Genomic DNA, 20,175 nt, shown 5'->3' on the forward strand with positions numbered 1-20,175 from the left:
CCAACGTAGAGGAAAAACTTAATACCTAAAAAACACCCTTGATACCTCATCCACTCATTTTATTCTTTCAACAGATTTATTGAGCACCTACTATGTGCCAGCCACTGTATGAGGCATAAGGAATACAAAGTTGAACATTGACAACAAAAACACAGTTCCTGTCCTCATGGGGGTTTACAGTCTAGAGGGTCTACATTAATCAAATAAATATATGTAAAAGTACAAAAATGTTCAACGCTAAGTAGAGGTATGTGTTCATGTGATAACAGACAACATTGGTTCTTACTGTGTGACCGGAATTAAGGAATGCTTCCCTGAGGAAGTGATGAATAAGTGAGATCTGAAAGACAAATAAGAATTAAACTAGGCAATGCAACAGGAAGAGGTATTTCAAGACAAAGGAACACAAACAAGGGCTCCTGTGGTGGAAGAAGCACTTTAATTCCCACTCATTCCAGATACTTGAAGTGCAACGAAGTAACAAAGTAACTGAAACACGATGTACAATTATGTGCCAGCCACCGTTTTAATGGTTTGGACATTAACTCTTTTAATGCTCAGAATTATACCCTAAATAGTGGCTCTAACTTAAATATTTTTGTTTTCATCTTAAGAGCAAGAAAAAGCCATTAAAGTGGGTAAGAATAGGGATGGGGGGGGGGGGTTGCCTTGATTAAAACTGCACTTCAAAAGAGAATTTTGCCTGCAGTAGAGTGAATCAGAGGGGGGCCCAGAGGAGCTGTAGGAAGACCAGTCAGGAGGCAACTGCAGTGAAGCAGGCAAAAGGTGCTGATGGTAGCTAGGGAGGCGATGAGAGGTGGAGAGAAGCCAACAAATAGGAGAGATGACAGGACCTGGTAAAGAGCTGACGGTGGGGGGCAGGTAGGGAGAGGAAAGTGTCTAAGAGTAGTTCAGGGTTTCCAGTTTGGGAACCAGGGTGATGGTGGTACCATTCACTGAAATAGGAAATGTCTTGAGTAGAGTGGAGATTAATAAAAAGTTGTTAAAGTGGAAGTTATTATAACTCTTGTTGTGACAAATACCAAATAACTACAACAAATCCAGAAAGGAGTTTCTGGTTAATTTTTCTACATATATTTTCATGCAATCACACCTAGCCATTCTTATGTGGCTTAAATAAAAATAACATTTCATCACAATTAATGTCACAGGGTGGTCTTTTGAAATTCTAGGACAAAATGAGATAAGAAAAAAAATACAAGATACTAAGAAAATGTTTTTGATGTACATAAAATTAAAAGGCAAAACACAATTACCATTTCAGCCCGTGACCACTAACATCTCTGGCTAGAGACTCAGTGCAAACAACATAAAAGTAAAAATAAATAAAAAATATGGCAACTTTTTTTTCTACTTTATGGTCATTAAAAAATTCTGGTAAGTTTATCATAGGTTTACTCCTGTATTTCTCACACTGTGAAAAGGTTGGGGTTAACTTACACAAAGGTTCTCCCACTATCTTCTAAGTAGTTTGAAAAATATACACACATCACACTTGCACAATTAAAAGTATTATATTTATCTTATAAAAAAAACAGATAAAAGTAAGTAAATGACTCCTTTCCCTACCTCTGGCAAAATCTGTGAATTAATGACAAAGGTAAAATAAAAACATATAATTGGGATTTAAGTCAAAAGGGCAAGTTATTGATTGTGATTTCAGTCAAGTCACTTGTTCTTTTTTAAGCCACAGGGTTTGTTTGTTTGGTAAAAGTTATAAAATGTGAGTAATACCTACCTCCCAGATTTGTTGTGAGAATTACATGAGATAATGTTTTTCAAAGTGCTTTATGAATTTTAAATCTCTATAAAAATAGTACTCACTATAAATTTAAAAAGTCCAACAAAGCATATAAGAATGCTCAAATCAATATTAATTATCATCTCTACTGTTTATATGCTTCTTGAGAAGGCCAAGTAAACTGAAAAGGAAAAAGGAAAACATCCAGCTTCTGTAACACTAAACAATTACACCATAAATTTAAAACTTCTATGGAGCAAATAAGGCAGTCCTGAGAAACTGTCAGCTCTGAAGAAGTTAATGTCCCATCAGTCCTGCTTTTGTGTAAGAGACTGCTTTTGTTGAATACCTACAAATCAACAGTACTCTAAGGATATAAGCTGTATGTTTTAAATCTTTAATTAGACCTTTGCTTTTAGTCTAAGACTACTATATAGTTTTAGATTAACATGGTTTAAAGGTGATTTTTAAAATACTCTGAGGTAAAAAATTAACAATTTAATTTGTTCTTTGCTATATCCTCAGCTCCCACAGCAGGCCTGTATTTTTAAATAATGTCAATGAAAATGGATGTTACAGAAGGAAAAAAAAGGCCAGTATTGTTTTCAGTGAAATCTAAATCACTTCAACACTTAACGTAAATGAAACATGTATTTTCCTCCAAGTATTCCGATATAGGGATGGCTATGGAAGTCATGCCAAACAAGCAAAGCACCATAAGTGTTGTAATGTCATTTAAAATCTTCAAGTATCTTAAAGAAAGAGTAGTCTGAGCTGTTTCATGTTATAGCTTGGATATATTTATGTTTAAGAATGTGAATTTTAAAATAGACCCTACTTAGTTTAATTCTATCAGAAATATATTTTAAATCTTTAAAAACATCTGTTTCTTAAACACTCATAAACTTTTATAATGCATGATTTTCTCTCTCATGTTGGTTTCAATCTTAACAATCCCTAGAAAATAGAATTCAAAATGTACCATTATTCTTATTATAGAAGATAATATTTATATCACAGAGACCTTTAATCAAAACTAGCTTTATAAATACAATATGTGTAAACATCTACCTAATATGTTACTACAAGAATGGTATGAAATTTTATGTATATGAAAAGAAAATTCTCTGCAAACATTCCCCTCCTTAAATAGAGAAAAGATAAAGGTAAAGAAATAATATAAATAGTATTAATTAAAATTCTTGTAGTTACAAATGCTACCAAATGTAGGGATAGTTAAATTACTCTTTTACTTCTAACATAAACTGTTTAAGGAATGTACAAGTAATGCTTTCTAAATCAGTTGGCCATATACTGTAATGCTTTGCTTTTTTACAGTTTGTGCTTTTTATTTTTACATTTGTACGATCTTTTAGTTGAAAATTATAGCTTTAACTTATACAGTTTATTAATCATTTTAAATGATTTGTTTTTCACATTTTCAAATTACTTTGTAAGTTCAGCAGGGTGATGATTTTCCAGAATTTTCAAACCCAGTCAATATAATTTATTAACTTGATTGGACTTTTCCACAGTAATTAAATAATTATAGATTTAAGTACATAATTTTAACAACATTTAAAAGGTAAGCCTCCTTTTAATTACACTAGCCCTAAAAGCATTTGAATCTTTGTAAATAAATTATTAACAAATAGTGATAAATAAAACCAGCAATCTGTGGGAACACAATAGCTTTCCAATTTTCTTTTTAAAAAGTGCCTATAATGTGATATCAAAATTAGGAAATGACACCTTCTTTCCATTAGGCATGTAATTATTTTACAGCATGTGCTGACTTCCCCATATCATACCAGTTTAAAAGAGGGTTAAACCCCAAAACACAAAACAACCAAAAGATTGTAATGCCCGTACCTAATACTTTCTAAACTGGCTTTGGAACAGTCACCACTTCATCACATTCTACTTCATTTTATTGTCATTTCATGAAAAGGAAAGTCTTCTGCTATTAGTAACATAACATTATAAATACAACCTCCTTACTCCACAGCTATTAATTTTAATTTTTGATTGCCATTCCTGTTATTCAACTGTCATCTTCTTTATATGATGAAGAAGAGCATCTTTTTCCAAGTGAGCCTCTGCAAGAGCCATTTTAGCTTTGGCCAATTCCTGTTTAAGAAATTCATTCTCTTCCATGAGCTGAAATGATAAATTTGGGAAGTAAGAGAATTTAATCATTTTCAGAATATACAGACTATTTACACAGTATCTAAAGGTGTGACACTTGGGATAGTAAAAACACCCAGTGCTGGTGAGAGTGGACTTAAGATGAAGCACTTTATAAATCTAATAGTGATTTTGTTTAATTTCAAATCCCCTCGACCTCTCTGTGGTTTTACACACTGCTGACCTTGCTCTTCCTTCCTAAGCCTCTCTCTTTTACCTTTTATGCCTCAGTTCTTTCATGTTTATCTCTGTTCACCCACAGGCTTTTCTTCTTTTCCTCTGCTGTTTAAGAACCCTTAAATGTTACTACTCTGTTAGATTCTGTAATTGGTCATCTTATAACTTGAGTCACTCACTCTCTTAGATGATCTCATCTATTCCTATGGGTCTATCACATAACTTGATCTAGCACGAAACTTTGTCTTGAGCCACAGGCCCATATTCTGAATATCTCATTAAACATTTCATCCAGATGGCCAATAGGTCTCCCCTCCCACATTAAGACTCAGTTGAAGTACTTTTTCCTCTTCGAACTATTCCCTAACTCCTAACTATGAAGATTTAATGATAAAACTCACTAAGACCTTTCTCTCCTCCAAAACACATATACACAGATACATTAATATATACATGTTTAATTTCAAAAAGTTCTCAAGACTTCTTTGGGTCCAGCTTAAGAATTCCTGCCTTGAACCAAGTTGGGTATTCCCTATATTTCTCCAATCTCCAGCATTGCACTTGCATTGCAGTATGTTGTGACCATCAATTACACACTTCTATCTTTCCCACTAGACTTCAAGTTTCTTGATGGGGATGATATATTGTTCAATTTTCTATTGCTAGCTCAAAGGTGACATCCAAAAAATTCTAGTGAACTCATTCTTTGGTTCTAGCATAGAGAATTAAAATTCTGCTGGATATTTTATTTATAATAACAAAAATAAGAAGCAACTCAAATGTTAACAAATATTAAGAGGAAGAATTAGAAGTGATAGCACGGGGTACCTGGGTGGCTCAGTTGGTTGAGCATCCAACTCCTGACTTTGGCTCAGGTCATGATCTCACAGTTTCATGAGTTCGAGCCAGCCCATGTCAGGCTCTGTGCACAGAGCCTGCTTGAGATTCTCTCTCTCTCTCTGCCCCTCCCCTGCTTGCACTTTTTCTGTCTCTCTCAAAATAAATAAATAAACTTAAAAAAAAGTGATAGTACATTCACATCCATATTACTCTGCCATTAAAATAAATATGAAGCATATGTAGCAATATGGAAAAATATTTGTTAAACCATGTTAAGTAAAAAATATATATAGTATATACATTAGAATAATAATTATTTTTAAAAATTATGGAAAAGAGTCTGAGAGGAAAATTTTTAAAATATATATTGATAGCACTGCAGACAGTTAGAATGCATTAAAGTTGTTTAAAAATATTTTTCCAATGTTCTGAAATATTATAATACTTTCACAAACTTAAAATTAAGACATCAAAAAGAACCTATCCTCCAGGATTCTTTTCTAGATTCCAGGAACTGGTACTCTCCCACATTTACTCCTCTACCTTCTCATTAGACTACAACCTTTGTGAAGGCTGGGAATGTTCCAATCTTGCTCAACACTATATCCATGGCATCTAACACAGTGCCTGGGCACATAATAAGCACTCAATAAACATTATTTAAATGAATAAATGAATAATGTTTTGACTTTTTAGTATCTAGTATTTGTTTTAATTGCCCAAATTGAATGAGAATAAATTAGTTTTCCTATTACCTGTTCCCTAGTAAAATCAAAGGAGCACCCAGGAAAGTTAACCAACTGAGAAGGCCAAGGAACCTCTGGACTTGTCTGAGTGGCTTGAGTGATGCTGTGCTGTTCCTTCACATCATACTCTTCACTGGTAAGCAGGACTGAGTCACTTTTGACTTTGCTTTTCAAATCATTTCCAGTGTTAAGCATCTGAGAATCTGATCGGACAAATAAAATGCTCAGGTAACATTGCAAAATATGTGATATATATTAAGTTCTATTGTGAAAAACTAGTTTTAGGAAATACATCTCTATTAGTATGAAAACATTATTATTAAATAGAAACACAAGTTAAGTCAATAAAGCCAAAAGCTCGTTCACTGAAAAGGTGAACAAAATCGACAAAAGTCTAGTTACACTGACAAAAAAAAAAAAAAAAAAAAAAAAAAAAAAAGAAAGAAAGAAATTACTAGAATCCAAAATTAAGAAGGTGACATTACTATCAACCTTACATAAATAAAAATTAAAAGGAATACTATGAACAACTATACACCAATAAATTAGATTAACCTACATGAAACAGAATAATTCCCCAAAACCCAAAATACTAAAATAGACTTAAAGAAGAAATAGACAATGCAAATACACATATAGCAGGTAAAGAGTCTGATCAAGAATCAAAAAACCTACCCACAAATAAAAAGCCCAGGCCCATATGGCTTCAATGGTGAATTATATCAAACATGGAAAGATTTAACTACAAATCTTTACAAACTCTTTCAAAAATTGAGGAGCATTTCTCAATTCATTATATAAAGCCAGACAAAGAAACCACATGAAAACTAAAATGAATATGCTTATATAAATATGAAAATAAAAATCTTAAACAAAACATTAGTAAACTGAACCTCATAGTATGTATAAATAATTATACACCATGACCAAGTGCGATTTATCCCAGGAATGTAAGGTTAATTTAATATCCGAAAATCAATTAATGTAATACACTACATCAATACAACAAAAGCCACATGATCATCTCAATAGATGGAGAAAACGTCTGAAAAAATCAACACTTCCATGATAAAAATACTCTGCAGACTAGGAACAAAAGGAAACTTCCTCAATTTGATAAAGGGCATCTATTGAGTTAATATCATACTTAATGGTAAGAGACCAGACATTTTCCCCCTAAGATCAGGAATAAGACAGGATATTTGTTCTCACCACTTTCACTCAACATTATCCTAGAGGTTCTAGCCAATGCAATGAGGCAAACAAACAAACAAACAAACAAAAAAGTAAAAGGAATCCAGATTAGAAAGGAAAAAAATAGGGCACCTGTGTGGCTCAGTCAGTTAAGTGTCTGAGTCTTGATTTCAGCTCACGTCATAATCTCACAGTTGTGAGATTGAGCTGGGCATGGAGCCATTCTAAGATTCCCAATCTCCCTTGCCCCCTCCCCTGTTTGTGTGCACACATGCACTCTCCTTTGGGGGGGGGGGGAGAGAAAGAAAAGAAAAGAAAAGAAAAGAAAAGAAAAGAAAAGAAAAGAAAAGAAAAGAAAAGAAAAGAGAAAAGAAAAAGACAGACAGAAAGAAAGAAAGAAAGAAAGAAAGAAAGAAAAGAAAGAAAGAAAAAGGAAGGAAGGAAGGAAGGGGAACAAACTATCTCTATTCACAGATGACATGATCTTATATATAGAAAAAAAACCCTGAAGAATCCACTAAAACACTTTTAGAACTAATGAATAATCTCAGCAAGGTTGAGGAAAGAAAGAGAAAGAAAAAAAGAAAGAAAGAAAGAAAGAAAGAAAGAAAGAAAGAAAGAAAGAAAGAAAGAAAGGAAGGAAGGAAGGAAAGGGAACAAACTATCTCTATTCACAGATGACATGATCTTGTATATAGAAAAAAACCCTAAAGAATCCACTAAAACACTTAGAACTAATGAATGATCTCAGCAATGTTGCAGGATATAAGGTCAGTATACAAAAATCAGCTGTTATTCTATACACTTGTAATGAACAATCACAACTAAAATGAAGAAAACAATTCTATTTAAAATGTCACCAAAAAAATAAAATACTTAAAAATAAAGTTAACAAAAAATATGCAAAACTTATGCTCAGAAAATTCTAAGCTTTCAGTAATCTCTTTGACATCAGCTGTAGCAACAATTTTCTAGATAGGTCTCCTTAGGCAAGGTAAATAAAAGTAAAAATAAACTATTGGGACTATATCAAAATATAAAGTTTCTGTACAGCAAAGGAAATAATCAACAAAACTAAAAGGCAACCTATTGAATGGGAGAAGTTATTTGCAAATGACATATCTGATAAAGGGTTAGTATCCAAAATCTATAAAGAACTGATACAACTGATTACCCACCCCCCAAAACACAAATAACCCAATTAAAAATTAAAAAAAAATCCAATTAAAAAATCCATAAAAATCCAGACATTTCTCCAAAGAAAACATCCAGATGGCCTGTTCAAAAGACACATGAAAAGATGCCCAACATCATTCATTCATTAATATCTGGGAAATGCAAATCAAAACTACAATGAGACATCATCTCACACCTGTCAGAATGGCTAAAATCAAACAAAGAAGAAACAACCAGTGTTGGCAAGGATGTGGAGAAAAAGTAACCCTTACACACTATTGGTGGAGATGCAAACCAGTGCAACCACTGTAAAAAACAGTATGGAAATTCCTCAGAAAGTTAAAAATAGGACTACCCTATGACCTAGTAATTGCACTACTGGGTATTTACCCCCCCCCCCAAATACAAAAACACTAATCTGAAGGGATACATACACCCCTACATTTATTGCGGCATCATTTACAATAGCCAAACTATGGAAGCAGCCCATGTGTCATGGATAGATGAGTGAATAAAGTAAGATGTATACATACATGGAATATTATGAGCCATCAAAAAGAATAAAATCTTGCCATTTGCAACAACACGGACGAGGAAGAGAACGTAATTGCTAAGCAAAATAAGTCAGAGAAAGACAAATATCATATGATCTCACCCACATGTGGAATTTACAAAAACAAATGAGCAAAGAAAAAAGAGAGAGAGACAAACCAAGAAAAAGACTCCTAACTATAGGGAACAAACTGATGGTTACCAGAGGATGGTTGGGGGGAGGGGAGCGGGAAGGAGATGTAATAGGTGAAATAGGTGATGGGGATTAAAGAGTACACTTATCATGATGAATAAACAAACAAACCCAAAACTACAACGGTAAACCACTTCATACTCACTAAGATGCCTATAATAAAAAAGTCAGGTATTATTGAGTATTGGCAAACAAGTGAAGTTGGAACTCTTATACGCTGCTACTGGTAAATATGTAGAATGGTGCAACCACTATGGAGAACAGTCTGGCAGTTCCTCAAATGGTTAAAAACAGTTACATGTCCCAATAATTCTATACTTAAAATGTATACCCAGAAGAAAAACTTATACATACATGTTTATAGCAGTATAATTCATAATAGCCCAAAAGTAGAAACAATCCAAATGTCCATCATGCAATGGATGGATAAACAATATTTAGTAAATCCATATAATAAATATTATATTATTTGGCCTTACAAAGGGATGAAGTACTAATATATGGAATGACATTAATGAACTTTGAAAATATCTAGCGAAAGAAGTTAGTAATAAAAGGCCATAATACTACATGATTTCACTTATATGAAATGTCCAGAATAGATAGGTAAATCTACAGAGACAAAAAGTAAATCAGTGGTTGTCTAGGGGTGGAGGAGGAATGGGGAGAGACTGCACCATTTGTGAACATATTAAATATGACTGAATTGTATACTTAAATTGGGTGAATGGTATGGTATGTAAATTATATCTCAAAAATGTTTTTATTAAAAATTAATTTTTAATAAAAAAATTAGGCAGGAAGTATCTACGTCAACATTTTTTCTTCCTTTTTGGATCATATATAGTCAGAGCACTTTAGGTTGCATGTGAACTGAAGCCCAAATCAAAACTTGCTTTTAAAAAAGAAAATGTACCTAAAACTTATATAACATTGTGAGTCAACCATACTTCAATAAAAAAATAATAAAATATTTTGTAATAAAAAATGTATAATAATGTATAATGTATAATAAGAAATGTATTTGACTCTAACAGGGAGTCCAAATGATGGTGCTTCAGTCCATCACTGATAGTGGATATTGGGTTCATATGATGTCTTCAGGAGTGTCATTTTAGGAACCTGATTTTATATTTCTAAAGTCCATTTTTCTTTTCCTTTGTGTTGAACCAGTCATATGATGGCAAAGGTGGTCTCTAATGACCCCAAACAAGTTTTACAGCCTGTGACCCTTTCTCTCTTAGTGTCCTTATCAATTCACAAAACCTCAATACTTGGATCATAGTCAACTCATGTACCACTCACTGTGTCCCAAAGGCTGGTCTTTTTTTTTTTTTTTTTTTTTTGAGTGAGAGTGTGTGCACACATGCACAAGCGTAAGTGGGGGAGGGGAAGAGGGAGAAGGAGAGAGCCTCAAGCAGGCTCCATGCCCAACACAGAGCTGGATTTCAAGATCATGGGATCAGGACCTGAGTCAAAGACTCTTAACTGACTGAGCCACCCAGCCCCCCTATCCAAAGGTGGTAGTCTTTTGATTGGTCAAGCTGGAACCTATTCCCACTTTTGTGATAGGGTCACATGATTGTCAGGTCCACCAAAATAACATGAAATGAGAGAACGGCAGTTTGCCAAATCAAATTGTATTGAGTGGACTAAGGAGTAATATCTGCTCAATATAATTTTTCCCCTTAAAAAGATTCCAAGAAGAAATAATTGCCAAATTATTCTCCATGATGATTCCATCAATTTTACCCCTACTCTCTCTCTATATATAAATGGAATAGTTCTATTTACATGGTTAAATGACATCAAGTTGAGTTTTGGTCCGTTCTATGCTTCATTTTATTATAGTGGTCCCAAATCAGAAACTACTTTTTATAATAATGGCTTGCATCAGTTATGTTTTTAGTAATATAACTAGAAAAAAACTACAAAAACTGTTGTGTTGGTTCAGACTTGCATACCACTCAGCTTGGTACTGACTGTAAGAGAAACTTACAGAAACTGTAAGAAAATACTATGCCACAGGAAAGCCAAGTTCTATACTCTCTAATAACACCTCTACTTGATTAGCAACTTATACTTTCATTTTCAGACTTTAAAAGGAGCAAAACTTCTTTTAAATGAAACTTGTCACAGAATGCTAATATAGACTAAAAATAAGAGCTGAGTTACACTGACTGTAGTTAGGATAATAGAGGACCCAGGACTTCCTCTATTTAGTTTATTATATCTCACTTCTCATGGGATCCTAAGAATAATGAAAAAACACTGACTAAACAATTCTGAAATCCATTTATTTCAATCATTGGGAGATTGGAGAATGAGGACATTGGAGATGAGGAGAAAAAAGGGAAGGAGGAGACAGAAGGGAAGAGAAAGACATATGGGGAGAGGGAAAGAAGGAATGAGGCAGAGAAGGAGGGAGAAGAAAGATGGAGAATGGAAGAGTGGGGAGGATGGGAGGAGAGGAAGAGCCATGTACAGGGTAAGGGGAGATAAAGAGGGAGAGGTAAGTAAGGAGGAGGAGGTAGGAAGTGAAAAGGAAGAAATAAAAAGGAAGAGAATGGGAGGGAAGGGGTAGGAGGAAGAAGGTAAAAAGATGAGAGGGAATGGGAAGAGAGAACCTGTGAATGATAGAGGTGATTGGAATCTGTTAGAGTAGAAAGATCTATTTCCTTTCATATACTTTAAAGAGCTTCTTTCAAGTTTTTTGGACAAATTATGATGAAAAAAATCCATGCCTCTCATGGATGAAATGGGCAGCTTCTTACAGTAACATACTTTTTCCCTTAGCACAGGCTCTTTCAACTTGAAGAAGCCACTCGATGTGTCTAAACTTACATTTCTTCATTTGCAAAATGGAGGTGATAAGAATACTTGCCTTAATTATCTCAAAGGGTTCTGGTAAGAATTAGTTGATATTTAATGTAAAATAACTTTATAAATTGGCAAGCATTATACAAATATTAATTGTTATCAGTACTACAGAAGGTATTGATAAATTTCTGACTTTAAATATAGACTTTACTAGTTATTTGTTTATTCCAATAAGAAATTTCTATTCATTTTTCTTCTCTGGTCATACAGACTCTTCAGAGTTTAGGCTTTACACCAACCACTAGGTTTCATTATTAAAAAAATTCTTCCCACATTCCCAGTTAGGAACCATTACAGCAATGATTCTAGGAGTGTGTATGGAAGAGCTGCTTATTACAGACCTTTAAATATACATTGCCCCTTCCCCATTACGTTCTGATATAATATATTGGGAGGTAGTCCCTCCATCACAATCGTTTGAGTTGAGAATCAATGCCACAATAGCCATTGCTCCAGATGGGAGACTGTTTTGATACTTTGATGCCTTAAATTTGATGCTTCTGAGTTTAGATATTTTTAAAAATCTAGCATATGCCTTTTCCTCTAATATGCCCTCACTACCTAAAGTGCTCTGCTGAAAAGACCCAATTAAATATCATTTTAAAGACAAGAAAAAATATATTCTTAAAATGTAGTACATTTAATAAGGATCAGCTTCTAGTTTTCCCAGATGTAAGAAATTAAGTGCATAATATGTGAGATATGCCTTAATGACAAAATAAAAATAGTTATTACCTTGCTTTCATTAGGGTAGACTAGTAACTAAGACGTGATTTTTTTTTTTTTGAAATTCACACAACTTTAAAGACAAATGCAAACAGAATTTCCATATTGAACCAATCTTCATGCATATACCTTTGCCTGACTGGTGATTTACTTTGGCCTTTAGCTACTGCATTAAAATACAGCTCACAGGGTGCCTGGGTTACTTAGTCCCATGAGCATCGGACCCTTGATTTTGGCTCAGGACAGGATCTCATGATTCCAAATGTTGCAAAGGCCTCCCTGAAAGGGATTCTCTCATGCCTCTCTCTGCCCCTCCCCCACTCATGCTCCCTCTCTCTCTCAAAATAAAAATCTAAAAAATTAATAAAATACAGTTCACAATTGGTAAAATATATACGTACCTAACTGTAAAATACAGATAAGAAATGTTGGGGAGAACACTCAAGGAGGAGAAATTTCCAAGCACCTTGGTTTTTTTTTTATGTTTAAATTTTTTTATTTTTTTAAGCCAATTCTACACCCAACATGGTGCTTGAACTCACAACCCTGAGATCAGGAGCCATAAAGCCCCTGGATTTTTAAATTAGTTTTTTACTCATTTTAATGTTTAATTCTATTTCTCTAATATGTGTATGCAAGTGGATTTTTTCAGATATTACAAACCTCTCATTTAAAAACAATATTGCTTTTGTCTTCTTTAGCAAAGAGTACTTATTTGGTAAGTTAGGTTCTGCATTTAGGGAATGTGAGAAATGCCAGGAATCAATCTTGAATGATAGCATTTTAGAGTGGGGAAGCATTAAAAATAATCTAATCTCACTTCATTGCCAATAATTCCCCAAGAATTACTTTAAGGATGTTTTAAAATTTATCAAGCATAAATATTTTATTTTCTGCTATACCTTTGTGTTAATGACAAACCTTATTTCACTGAAATGAGAGAAACAGTCTGCATGAACTGTAAGGTTTGGAATCAGGTGCTATTTCTTTGAGATTCAATAAATAGAAGTTTCATGGGTATTTAAATATTCCTGTTTTTTGAATCCATATATATACATATGGATATATATGTTGTTAGATAGATAAAAGTTTATGACTGACTCGTGTTTTGGGAGGTCTTTTATCAATGAAATCTTTCTTTGGGGTCAAAAAATTTAACAGGCACTTCACCAAAGAAGATAAACAGATGGCAAATGGCATATGAAAACATACTCTGCATCATATGTCATCAGGGAAATGCAAATTAAAACAACTTATGACTAAACAGTGATTTAGAATGGTCAAAATCCAGAACAGACAATAAATGCAAGGAAGGATGTGGAGCAGCAGGAACTCTCATTCACTGCTGGTGAGAAATGGTACAACCACTTTCTTACAAAATAAACCATATATTTACCGTAAGACCCAGCAATCATGTTCCTTGGTATTTACTCAAAGGAGCTGAAAAATTATGTCCACACAAAAGCCTGCGCATGGATGTTTTGTGATAGTTTTTTATTTATAACTACCAAAAAGTGGAAGAAACCACAATGTCCCTCAGTAGGTGAATGGATAAATAAACTGTGGTACATACAATGTAATATTATTCAGCTCTAAAAAGAAATCAGCTATTAAACCTTGGGGGGGGGGGGACAAACAGAGAGGAATCTTTAATGTATATTACTAAATGAGAAAGACCAATCTAGTAAGACTACATACTATATGATTCCAACTACATGACATTCTGGAAAAGGTAAAACTATGGAGACAGTAATAAGATTGGGGCTGCAGTGGGGAGGGAGGATAAACAGAGTACAGAGGATTTTTAGGGCAGCAAAACTGCTCTGTAAATTATTACTAAACTGATGGATATATGTCATTATATGTTTGCCCAAACTTACAGAATGTATGACACCAAGAATAACTCTAATGTAAACTATGGGCTTTGAGTGATAATGATGTGTCAATGTGGGTTCATCAACTGTAACAAAAGTATCACTCAGGTGGAAGATGTTTATGACAGGAGAGGCTATGAGGTTATGCACATGTGGTAGCAGTGGGTATATGGGAAATTTCTGTGCCTCTGCTCAATTTTGCTGTAAACCTAAAAATGCTCTAAAACTCTTTTAAAAAACTGTCCCATTTCCCACTGTTAGTTTTAAATTTAATGTTATCTCTCATTTCCTTTTTGTTAGCTTTTGTCTGGTATATATTTTTGTTCCATCACATATTTTCAGTGTCTCTGTGTCATTTTATTTTGAAGGAATATTTTTGAAATTTGAAGGAATATGTCCTGCCGCACATACCTTAATTTTTCCCCTAACACTATCTTAGTGCCTCTGCCTTTTAACAAGGGAATTTAAACCATTCATATTTACCACAATGACTTAACTGTTATATTCTAATTTAATGTTTTCTATTTATCATGCTTCCTTTTTATTCCATTTTTAATTTTTTACCTTTTGTTAGATTAATTGGATATTGTCATCCAAGTTTCTCCTCAGTCCTAATGGTTTAAAGATTATTATCTTTAGTAATCTAAGGTTATATATACAATATTAGCACATATTATTTAAACACACATTGTTCTATCAAAGTCTAGTGTAACTGCCCTCTTAAAAGGACAAAAAAAACAAAAACAAGACAAAAACTTGAGCACAATTTTATTAACCTATTTCCCTTCCTTTTCCCCCCAGTGCAACCTCTCATACAAACGTCATATAGAATTTTAGTTACACATTAAAAACAATTTTCCTTATAGAAATGAACAAAAATTTAGGTTTAACACCAAGTTTTACTAGTTTCTTATTACTGTTCCTTACTAATTTTTCATTTTAATTAATTCTTTCTATTAAAAAAAACTGTTCTTATTTTTGCCTTTACTTTTTAAAATTTTTATATTTAAATATTTATTTAAGTAATCTCTACATCCAACATGGGGTTTGAACTTACAACCCGAGATCAAGGGTTACATGCTCCTCCAACTGAGTCAGCCAGGCACCCCCTTATTTTTGCCTTTAAAATAAAAGTTAAGGTTTGGGGCACCTAGGTGGCTCAGTAGGTTGAGTGTCTGACCTCGGCTCAGGTCATGATTTCGCAATTCGTGAGTTCAAGCCCCGCGCTGGGCTGTCCTGACAGGTCAGGGCCTAGAGCCTGCTTCCAATTCTGTGTCTCCCTCTCTTTCTGCCCCTCGCCTGCCCATTCTCATTCTCTCATTCTCTCATTCTCTCTCTCTCTCTCTCTCTCTCTCTCTCTCTCTCTCTCTCTCCCCCTCCACTCTCAAAAATAAATAAACAGTAAAAAAAATTAAAAGTTAAGGTTCAAATTATTGTACCACAGAATTTTGAAGATACTACTTAACTATCTTTTAGCATCCAATGTTGCCAATGGAGAGTATGATGCAAATAAAACTGATTTTCATCCTTTTGCTTTTCTCTCTAAAAGAGTTTAAGACTTTTCTCTGTCTTCCGTATTACAAAATGTCACCAATATGTCTAGGTAAGATTTGTCTTTCACTCACTTTGCTCGGCATTTAGTTGGCTCTATCAACTTGAAGGCTTGTTTCTTCCTTCAAATTTGAAACATTTCATTATTTTTTAAATTATGTTTCCTAATTCCTTTTTTCCTGTTCTTTCTGTAACTCTCTTTAGATACATGCTCTCCTTCGTGTATGTGTGGCCACCTGAACACCACTGGTCAAAAGAAATGTGTTTCTCCTACCCGATGCCCTCCCACCCTATGAATATACCTCAACATCTTTAAATACTTCTTTCCCCTAGACTTCTTTCCCTATTCCCATGGCCCAGATACCCCCTGCACAATGAACTGTGCTTTGCTAGAGCTACAGCTCCTTGCAACTCCTTTGCCGCTCTATTTTTCTTTCACTCTTTCCCTATTGTGTGTCTTTCTTAATAGTTATCTCAATGATTTTACCATACTTTTTAAACTTGTTTTTCCTCCCCTCTCCCTTTTTTAGAATACCCTTTGTTCAGTCTTTGCTATCTGTGCTATATAAAATAGCAGCCATTTAGCAACACATGACTATTCGAATTTAAATTGATTAAATATTAAATAAAATTAAAATTCACTTCCTTAATTGCACTAGCCACATTTCAAGTGCTCAATAGCCACTTCATTATAGATTATAGAACATTTCCATAAGCAGGAAGTTATACCGCACATTGTTGTCATAGACATATTCAACTTTAGCTGTGTCCAGTGTTTTTAAGCTGTCTTTATTCACCCAGACATCACAAAAGTATGTTTTTTGAATATCTACTAGGCAAGACAGTATTTTAGGAGATAGGGATAGCAATGTATCAAATGAATTCCTGCACTCATGTAACTTACATGCTACTCAACAAATAAGAAAGAATATAGTATATCAAAAGGTTCTAAATGTTCACTGAGACCAGTAAGTAGGGCTAGGGAGAAAAGGAGTGACAGGAATGGGAGAAGGATGGATGGACAGAAATCTCTAAAAGGGGGGATGTGACCAGAGACCTGCGAAAAGTAATGAACTGAGGCATGGGGATATCTGAGGTAAGAGAATTCCAGGCAAAAGTACTGCCAAGTACAAACGCCCTGAGACAGGAGTTAGACTAACAGGAATGAATGGTGCAGAGGGGGAGAACAGCAAGGGATAACAATGGAGAAAAACTAAGAACAAGATCATGTTGGATTTCGAAAGCCACTGGAAGGACCTCAGTAATTTTAATTGGATTGCAAAAGGAAGCCAGTGGAGGGTCTTTAGTTGAGAAGTTATTTGATACAAATTAAATTAGGCAAACAAAGGCAGAAGAAGAAATACAACTTAGGAATTAACCAGAATAATTCAAGCAGATTTGGAAGTGCTAGTGTTATAGATGGTAGGAAAAGGTCCAATTCTGGTTGTCTCTTAAAGCTGGTGGTTTTAGGGAGGCTATTGTTTTTATTTCAAAGATAAGACTTTTAATTTTCAAAGATTTTTAACCGATTATTTTTCATAAGAGCTTGTTCTTATTCTAGGAGTTCAAAATCCTATCACGTGTTTATAAAAGTCTCTACTTTTCTTTGGCATTAACTGTATTATTCATTTATTTCTTGCCTCTTAATTGGTTTTTGAAATAGGCATTTTGTCATTTATTTCACCCATCCAACATCAGAATTCCTTTCTTAATGTGAAGAATTTCATTGGGGGAGTAAAATTTGCTTCCTTCAATAAATGTTGGAAAAGACTACTGAAACTCCCTGATTCCTTTCCATGAGTGTGACACAGATGTTGCCTCAAATTGTACTCACCTTAGATTTCCCTCAGATACTAAAGAAGGGAAGGGAGAGAACTTTCTCTTTCTGGGGGCAACAGCGGTGACAGTAGGGGCAAGGTCAAGTACCTAAGAATAAAAGTTCAAACAGGGCTGACTGCAGCAGTTGCCGTAAGGCTGAATACACAGACCAATAATGACAGTAGTGCAAAATGAAAAATCAAGTGTCCAATGTCAGGCAGTAGTGTGTCCCATCACACTAGATTACAATGTAGTGTGGTTTGGGGGTATGGATCTGACAGGTAAATCTTGAGCCTGGTTCCCCAGATCTCCCATGATTCTAAAACATATATATTTAAGAGCTTTGTTAAATGATTCACATGTCCCATTTACCCATTTAAAGTGTGTGGTCCAGGGGAGCCTGGGTGGCTGAGTTGGTTAAACATCTGACTTCAGCTCAGGTCATGATCTCGTGGTTCATGGGTTCGAGCCCCATGTTGGGCTCTGTGCTGATAGCTTGGAGCCTGGAGCCTGCTTTGGATTCTGTGTCTTGCTCTCTCTCTGCCCCTCCCCTCTTGCACTCTGTCTCTCTCTCTCTCTCAAAGGTAAACATTACAAAATTTAAAAAAAAAATTAATAAAGTGCGTGGTCCATAGGTTTTTAGTATGCTCTCCAATGGTACAACCATCACCACAATCACTTTTAGAACATTTTCATCACCCTGAAATTCCACTGTACCTATTAGCAGTCTCTCCCCATTTCCTTCCAATCCTGCCTCCAGCCCTAGGTACCCGCTAATTTACTTTGTCTTTACAGATCTGCCTTTCCTGGAAATTTCATGTAAATGAAATCATACAGTATGTGGTCTTTCATAACTGGCCTCTTTCATTTAACATAACATTTTCAAAGCTTCCCTGCTGTAACATGTATTAGTGCTTCATTCTTTTTATTGCTGAATAATAATCCATTGTATGAATATATCACAGTTTCCTTGTCCACTCATACCATGATGACATTTGGGTTGTTTCCACTTCTGGGCTATTATGAATATTGTTCTTGTCAACATCAACATTTGTGTACAAGTTTTTGAGTGGACCTCTGTTTTTACTTCTCTTGAGTGGAACTTCTGGGTCATAAGTAATTCTGTTTAACTTTCAGAGTTACTGCCAAATTGTTTCTCAAGCACCCACACCATTTTACAAGCCCAGCTATGTAGGAGGGTTCCAATTTCTGCACATCCTCCCACCACTTGTTATCATCTGTCTTTTTGATTAGTCACCTTAGTAAGTCTGAAGTGTTATCTCATTGTGGTTTTGATTTACATTTCCATAATGGCTAATGACGTCAAGCATATTTTCATGTGCTCATTGGCCATTTTTGTATCTTCATCAGAGAAGTATCTGTTCAAATCTTTGCCTATTTTTAAATTGGGTTATGTATCTTTTTTAGTTTTGAGTTCTTTATATAGCCTGGATACCAGCCCCTTACCAAATAAATGACTTATGAATATTTCTTCCATCCTGTGAGCTGTCTTTTTACTTTGCTGACAGTATCATTTGAGGCATAAAAGTTTTAAATTTTCATGAAGGCCAATTCATCTACATTTTTCTTTTGTCATTTACACTTTTGGTGTGGTATCTGAGAAGGCTTCTTTACCCAGGGTCATTAAGATTCATTCCTATATTTTCTTTTAAAGAGTTTCAACATAGTTTTACCTCTTACTTTAAACTCTGACCCATGAAGAGTACATTTTTGTGGATGATACAGGGAAGAGGTCTAGGCTCCTTCTTGTGGTATGTTTCAGCACCATTTGTAGAAAAGGCTAGTCTTACCCACATTGAATGGTCTTGGCACCATTGTCAAAACTTAGTTCATCATAAATGTAAGAGTTTATTTCTGGTCTCTTAATTCTATTCCATTCCAATAATCTTTGTTAAACTCCTTCTCTACTCAATTAGCTAGAGAATATTTCTTGCTTACAATCATGACTACTGCCTATTTACAATCAATCAAATGTTTGAGAATTCTTGGGTGTTTGCTTATCCCATTTTCTATGGACTATGGATGTTGTTTCTATGTGCCATACCTGACATCCAGTGATGGGGTGGAGGGAAGGGAGAGATACCAAGTTCATCAACTGGGTATAAAATCATTCCCTTCCTGGGGCCTGGCAGCTGTAGAATTTACCCTCCATGTTTTAGTCTATATGCAAACCCCACTGAAGTGTGCTATTTGGTAGAAGCGCAGGAAATGGTCTCAAAAAGAAGTATCTAGATTGTTCACCTATTGCCTCAGGGGATCTATTCTAATTTCAGCATTCTGTTGGGATGCTTTTTGAGGAGAAAAGTCTCGTATACTCTCTTGACACCATTTGAGTGATGAGTTTAGAAAAAGGAACTCTGTGTGAGATTCAGTCTCTCCTTTCTTTGGTCTAAGTGTTGCCCACAAAAAGGATGCATTCTATTCTGCTTTATCTACAAGACAGACCTGCCTGTTTTGGGATCTAAAGTATTTGGGGGG

General features: G+C 34.7%; 1 protein-coding gene across 1 annotated transcript in view; it reads right to left on the reverse strand.

Annotated features, from left to right (window-relative positions):
- Positions 1–417: 417 nt before the first annotated feature.
- UHRF1BP1L (UHRF1 binding protein 1 like) overlaps positions 418–20,175 on the reverse strand; it is a 111,105-nt gene continuing 91,347 nt past the window's right edge. The window contains 3 exon segments of the mRNA XM_043562294.1: positions 418–3,813; positions 3,815–3,922; positions 5,722–5,915. Of these exon segments, the coding sequence (XP_043418229.1) occupies positions 3,760–3,813; positions 3,815–3,922; positions 5,722–5,915 (356 nt within the window). The 3' untranslated portion in view covers positions 418–3,759.

The sequence above is a fragment of the Prionailurus bengalensis genome, chromosome B4 (genome assembly GCF_016509475.1).
Source record: "Prionailurus bengalensis isolate Pbe53 chromosome B4, Fcat_Pben_1.1_paternal_pri, whole genome shotgun sequence".
Lineage (NCBI taxonomy): Eukaryota > Metazoa > Chordata > Mammalia > Carnivora > Felidae > Prionailurus > Prionailurus bengalensis.